Raw genomic sequence first — 7733 nt, forward strand, 5'->3', positions numbered from 1 at the left:
TATTAGATTTAAGATAGACATATATATAGTAATAAATAATCCATTAGTTTCAAATGATTATTTTTTTTAAAAAATTATTGAGTGCATATTATAAAAGCACTATTTTTTTTTAAAAAAAAAACTTATTATATTGGCAATTACGAGAACATTAACTAGTTGCAGAAATTTTTTTTTAATATAAATATCTGAAATAGTTTATATATTTTTTTAATTAATTTTATAAATTTTAAAATTAATAACTATATAACACTTTAATAATATCTACTTCCATAAACTTCCATTTAAAGTTTGACTTGGATGAATTTATCTCTCTTGTTTTTTCCTCTTTACCAACCCTTCCTCCCTATTGGTTTTCACCAGCGGCAAACCCTTTTTTCCCTCACCTTCTTCTTCTCTCTCTCTCTCTCCGACAGCCCTTGATCAAATACTTTTTTATTAGATATGATGGTCTTTTAGTGTAAGATAAATTAAATACTTTCAAATATAAATCATAATAAAAATTAATAAAATATATACTTCTTGTCATAATTTATTAATTGTTCAGTAAATTATAAAAAAGAAAACGTCTTCTAGTCTATGTTAATATTTTTAAATTAGGCTAGAGACCCTCTTCTTAATTTTAATTTTGCATTATCATTCATCTTACATATACTTATATATTCTAAAACTTTAATTTATCACTTATAGATTTTATTTAAAAATAATATATAATGCTAAATAGTATTAATTTAGAACATGGCATGGCTTATATGAGGCAATTTAAAGGATATTTCTTACTTTTAGCTTAAATAATGATGAATCTATTTTTTTTTATTAACATAGATATCCAGGTTAGTTTGTGTGCACTTTAACTAATTTTACTGGTATTGAAATTAATAACCATGTACGCTTCCAGTAGTCATAAGGTTTGTAAGACTTGAACTGATGATTTTTTAAAAAAAAAACATAGAACCTAACTACTTAAACTACACCTCTCAAGATTTGAATTAGTTTTTTTTGTTTTGTTTAAGTGTTGTGCTGTCCTCCTTTATTTTTGTTTTTTATATTTTTTTTTTAAATTTTATTTTGAGAAATTATGGAAAATGTTTGTACGACTGTTCATATCCAAATACTTCGTAGATGTACTAGCGATGCAAAATTATTTTGGGCCCAGTGACGGTTTTGTTTTTTTCTTCATTAATTGTGATGACAAGTTATTTTTGAGCTCTCTATGAAAAAATCTCCAAAAGGTTAAAGCTAAAAAAAAAAAAACTATTTTTTACTGCAGTTTTCAAAAAGATTTTCTTTCGACCACGGACCTTTTTTCTCTTTTATTATAAGCCAAACTAGCAAGAGAAAATAAAACTTCAAACTTGTATAAATTTATAATTATTTTATACTAAATCTTTAATTTAATTAAAGAATAAGGTTTTAATGTCATATTAAATTTAATAATTTAATTTATAAACAAAATTAAGTTTTGGTGAGCAGTTTTTAAATTTTTTATTGTTTTTGATTTTTATTAAATATGAAAAATGATCATTAACACTACTCATTCTTACTTTCAATCCGTTTGTGATGTTGTAAACTAATTTGGGTTCTAGGATCTTTTAATAAATTCTTTTATACTCGAACTAATTTAACTAAAAAATTGCTTTAAACTTCTTGAAATTAACATCTTGAAATTTAGCAACTTTTTTTCAAAAAACTTTTAATAGAGTACAACAACATATACTAATAATTTATAAAAAAAAAAATTTTATCAACTCCAAAGAATGTAGCTCAATTGGTCAGATTTTGGATTTGCTCCGTAAAAGTCACTGGCTTAAGTATTACAAATTTCAGAGCTACTAGATATTTATTTAATTGTTAATTTCAGGATCTATGAGATTAATTAAAATACTCGCAAGCTGATCCAAACATCTATATTAATAATAATAAAAAATTATACATATAAAAAATGCTACGAGAGAGGCATCGAGATATTAATCGTCAATTATAACAATACAGGGCCTTTATGTAATTGCGTTAAAAAAGAAGCTATGGTCGATTTCTATATAAAGCCACCTGAGGAGCACCCAAATACCATCATTCCACAAAGCAGTTGCATATATCTAAAGTATTGTCACTTTACTTAACACTTGAGCTGCATAGAATGTCTACAGTCAATATGGCAGCACTGCTGTTGCTTGGGCTGCTGCTGGTTATGCCACAGCAGTCCATGCAAGCGAGTTTGATAGACCCCATTGCTGAAATCGAGAAAAGCAACTGCAGAATCGCACACCTTCGCTTGGGGCTTGTTTTTACCTCTGATGTCAACGAAAGGGCTCTGCAAGACTCTGGACTCTATAGCCCTGACAGTGAAGACTCTTCTGTTGACATTGCGGGCAGAAGGTTCCATAGCGGGACACTAAACGGTTCTTCTATTGTATATGTCAAGACGGGGAGTCATTCAGTAAGACTAACTATACCTTTGTTAATTTATTTTTAACGAAAGAAACTTGCATCTTTCGTGTTTTAAATATTTTTTTATGACAGGTAAATATGGCAACAACTTTGCAAATCCTTTTAGCTAGATTCAGCATTCACGGAGTCATCTATTTTGGGAATGCTGGAAGCTTGGATAAGAAAACAATGGTTCCAGGTGATGTTTCTGTGCCGCAGGCTGTTGCCTTCACAGGAGTTTGGAACTGGAAGGTGCGTAGGGCCTTTGCTATTATTTATGGTTTTCATTTCTATTTTTGTTTTAAAAGTTGATTTTTTTAATTTTTTTTAAAGACGTACATCATATCTGACATAGTGACAGTGATGTGGTATAATATATAGCTAATAAGAAATAACAATGATAGATTATAATCTTGACAAATAACAAGAATAATCCATAAAAATAAAAATAAAAGTTATTACATTGTATATCCGCAGTGGTGCTGGGACTAATTACTACTACATAATCAATTCTATATCATGCAGAAATTCGGATCGGAGAAAGGTAAACTGGTATTTGGAGATTTCAATTATCCAGAGAATGGAGAGAACTTGTTGGGGACTGTAGAGTATGAGAAAATTAACATGTTCTCTCCAAGTGAAGCACCCAAGGAAGTTTTCTGGCTTCCCATCACCAAATCCTGGTATAATGCTGCCACTGAAGCGCTCAAGGTTTGTCAATCTCAGAATATTCAGCTGAATTAGCTGCAAGTTTCTTCTTCATTACCATTAAAACTATCGCTAAGCCTATAATGATTTTATTGAGACCATGAATATTGAGGGATATATGTATCTTTGAATTTTCAAGTGGATTAACTACAATAATAATTGATTATTCATTGCAGGATATGAAGTTAAGAAAATGCTATTCTGATAAATGCCTGCCCGGAAAACCCAAAGTTGTCTTTGGATCTAAGAGTTCTACTTCTGATTTTTACGTTCGAAATAAGGCATACGGAGACTTCCTTAACGATAATTTTGATGCAAAAACTGCCGATACAGCAAGTGCTTCTGTAGCTTTGGTTAGTAAAAAAACCTCTATGAGCTCAAAAGTTTGTGTTTCTTCTTCTTCTTCTTCTTCTTCTTGAGATGCCTTTTAGCTAGGAAGCTACGCATGATTAATTTGGTTAACGAATTTGTTCGTGTCCCAATTTGCAGACATCTCTGTCAAATGAAAAGCTCTTCGTGGTGTTCCAAGGTGTTTCAAATGTAGCTGGTGAAACAAGTTCAAACTCAGGAGTTAGCTATTTAGCCTCCTACAACGCCTTCCTTGCTGCCACCAAGTTCATTAATTCAATTCCTACGCCACGACTTGCTTGTGAGTGATGAGATGATGAATGTCCTCGATCGTGAGTCTTTTGAGTTGTATGATAAAGAAGGATGCCCTACTGTACTAGAATAAATTATATGTCATAAATGGCCTCCTAATTTAAATAAACTGGGGTGTATATCATCCACATGTACGTACGTACGTTCCTTTTTTGATGAAATATATGGGCGTGCGCTTATGCTTGCAGTTTTTGTCATGCTAGCTCTAATTATATGTTACAAAAGGATGTCCAAAACAGTCAGTGTTTGTACCCGGCTAAGAAACAGCAAAGGGATAAAATGGCCAAAATGAAAGTTGGATTTTATTCAAAATGAAAGTACAACTACACCATAATTTTCATGACAAAATAGATTTTCATTTGTATATATTACAAATTGTAATAATAAAGTTTATAAAATTATTTTTAAAAAAATTAGAAAAATATTGTTTTTTAAGTTAAAATATTTATACTAAAAAGATTTCATATTATATATTGAAAAAATACAATTTTCTCCATTTAATTTTCTTAATAGTTGTTTCATACCATCACCCTATGTACATACCCTACATCCTTGGAAAGTTGGAATCAAGAACCAAATATTCATCCTCTTAAACCTTGCTGGGTTACAACCCATAACATATGGAGATTTCTTAAGCACTTATTATTAAATTGATAGTATTCCATCCAAGAGTCTTCTTGTTAGTGACTCATACTCAATTTTTTTTTATTAAATGATATTCTTGTAATTTATTTATGTAGTATATATAGTCTAACACCTTTTTTACTTGGAAGTCATTTTTTTTTATCATGTGGCATAGACTCTAGAATCCTTACTAGACCATTGAGTGTTTTTGAGACTTTGATATCATATTTAATTTGATAGTGGAATTTAAGTTTTATTTGATAGACTTAAGTTTAGTTCGTTGTGGTCTTTTCTTAATGTTTTATATTATTTTATTTTCTTATAATCACATGATGTGGGATAATCTCTAGTAATATATTATCTATGAATTCATCTTGTATGAGAGAGGAAAGAACAATGTTGTGCATCTCATTATTCAAAAGTAAAAACTTGTAATTTGTCCCATGAGTTTTGCAATAAAGAAGTAATTTTAACAAAAATCATAGAAAACAATAGTAATATTTTCTTGTTCATAGTGAATTTTAAAACCTCCTCTCTCTAAAAGCTAATAAAATAGCTTTAATCACATATTTAACTAATCCTGGCTAGATAACCTTCCTGGTGGTGCGTTTTACTCAAACAGACTAAATTGTGTCTGTCTGGGCCATAGCCTAAATGGGTTAAAATAAAATATAAAAAAAACAATCCATTTAAGTTATGGTCTAAATGAATTGAAATTAAAAAAAAAACAAGAAAAAAAAACCAGTCTATTTGGACCATAACCTACACAAATCAAAACAAATTAAAAACATTTGCATAAATTATTTAATACTCCACTTTCACCAATGCAAAAAGACTTCTTTCTATCTTTATGTACACAACATGTAGAGAAGGAAATAGGGAAGGAAATATGCATTACAATGCTTGATATGGCATAAAAGAATAGAGATGAAAGACAAATAGAAGAATAATAAAAAAAAGAATGAATGGATCATAAAGGACACTTTTATTTTCAACACCCTCAGCACTATTGGAAAGAGCTTGATGAGATGATTTCTCAAACACCTTGAAGGTTTCCAACACCACTAGCATCTAAAGGAGATAGCACCACCTACTCTCCTAGTAATTCATTGCATGAATAAGAAGAAGAAAAATAAAAATAAAAATTGACTATTTGGGCTTTAATTCAAATGACCAAATGTTTGCTAACCCAAACAGCTAGCCCTTACCATCTCTCTTCTCTTCACTTATATTTTCTCTCTCACACATTCTCTCTCCTCCTTCCTCTCATATATCTTTTGTCTCTTTCTCTTTTTCACCACATTAATTATCCATTATGTATATATCTAAATATTTTTTTCAATCTCTAAGGAGTCAAAACATAGAACTAATGCACACAATATTTTCTTATGATGGTTGACAGCATCTTTTCTAGCCAATGATCAACATTGCAAACACAAATCACTTTCCATGTAAATTAGTCAACTATTTCTTCATTCTAGCCAATGTATCACTCACATTCACCTATTTCTTCACCAATAAAGTGCAAGGTACTACAACCAATTATGGAAACTAATGTTTTCACCAATTATGAAACTCTTTACATCTCATAATGAGTGTGACCAAGGTCCATAAATACCTTGGAATACCAGGAAAACCCCAATAGGGTGTAAGCTTCTTAGACTAGACACTTCAAACACAATATATTTTTTTATCCATTCTTTCATACATTATTTTCTTCTCATACCCCTATTGACTTAAGTATCAAATAGTCTCCTATTCTACAAGGAGTTTATTTTTTTTGGATAACCAAGCCTATACACCAAGCTCATATTCAAGTCCATATGTCTTAGCCTAGGATCACAGCTCGTGGAAAACCTATTTTTTATGAAAGTTTCTTCACGAGTTCATTAGGGGTATAATTTGTGGGAAATTGAACTAAAAACTAGATTATCACCTTTCATAAAAAAATATTTTCCATTGGTGATGAATCTCTAAGACGAAAGAGAGTAACTAATTTCATCACTAAGTAGGAAAATCTCAACAAGCTCAAGATATTGCGAATACATATAAAACATGAGAAGCATTATAGAGCTTGTCATATAAGATAGTGATGCAATGTGTAAAGTTTTTCAAACAACATAATGTAGATATGCTCGTGTATGGTATTATAGAGATATCAAAAATAACACCATAAAGATCTTCTCTATCACACATAGAGAAGATGAGAGCACTATAACCTATCTTTAAAGGTCCAAAGAGGAAATGTTCAACGTGGAAAGACTAGTTAAACCTATTTCCTAAGAAGCTTTGATTAACGGGCTTTATACCTTTGATTAAATAGTGAATGAAAAATTCTATTAGAATGGAAGAAGTCAACGTAACTAGTATTCTCAACATCACTAGTCTCTAACTAGATTATCTAAAATGAGCATCAAATGACACATTTATGATCGTTTGACATTCTCTAAGCTTCTGACTACCTCTCTAACCACCACATAGACTGAGATGCTAGCTGTTAATAGAGGGAAATAATTTATGCAATATCCTTATCCCATTAAAAATGGTGTAAACACAAGGAACACTAATAAGTTTTATTCTTTTTTTTATCATGATCATGGGCATGACATAAAGAATGTCATGCCTTAAAAAAAAGATAGAAAATCTGATCATCAAAGGTTATTTTCACCAATTCATAAAAAAGGAAACAAAACCTGAGAATAAAAGGATGAAAGTCTGCACACTTGATGATTTACCTCAAATTAAATAATCCTTGAATTAGCTCTAGGAATTTTATCTTTTATCTTTTCAAATCTTTAATAAAAATAATGATTTTTCTTCATATCTTCATTGTCTCTAATAAAAACCTACATTAAAATATTTAAATATATATCTATTAAAATCTTTACAACGAGATCTTTTGTCTCCATGCATGTCTATAAAAAAATCCCCATGCCAAGTCTTTGTATCTTTAAATATGTCTTAGTTAAATCTATTTATATGTCTCCAATGTCTCCAAAATGATTAAGGATCCTTATCCAGGTTTCCATGATTACTTATCTCCAAAATGATCAAAGATCCTTCTCAAAAGAATATTATTAGAAATTTACATAAATAAAGCTTTCATGCAGACACTTCATAAGACATAAATAGGTAAACATTCAAATGGCTAGCATGGTAACATTCTCTTATCCACATCAGGTAAAATTTATATCTTAGTTATTTTCTTCCTTCACTTCTGCTAGTTAAGTCTTTTAAACATGTCTATTTGAAAGACATAGTGGTGTATATGATGATGCACATTAAAAAATATATATGTTTGGGCTATGACCCAAACA

General features: G+C 30.1%; 1 protein-coding gene across 1 annotated transcript; it reads left to right on the top strand.

Annotated features, from left to right (window-relative positions):
* The first annotated feature begins 2065 nt into the window (after positions 1 to 2065).
* LOC133669379 (bark storage protein A) lies at positions 2066 to 3979 on the top strand. The gene is made up of 5 exons (XM_062089482.1): positions 2066 to 2434; positions 2518 to 2676; positions 2950 to 3135; positions 3309 to 3485; positions 3622 to 3979. Exons 1-5 carry the CDS (start codon positions 2135 to 2137, stop codon positions 3787 to 3789), a joined length of 990 nt encoding a protein of 329 aa, XP_061945466.1. The 5' UTR covers positions 2066 to 2134; the 3' UTR covers positions 3790 to 3979.
* The last annotated feature ends 3754 nt before the right edge of the window (positions 3980 to 7733 follow it).

This window comes from Populus nigra, chromosome 12 (genome assembly GCF_951802175.1).
Source record: "Populus nigra chromosome 12, ddPopNigr1.1, whole genome shotgun sequence".
Classification (NCBI taxonomy): Eukaryota; Viridiplantae; Streptophyta; class Magnoliopsida; order Malpighiales; family Salicaceae; genus Populus; species Populus nigra.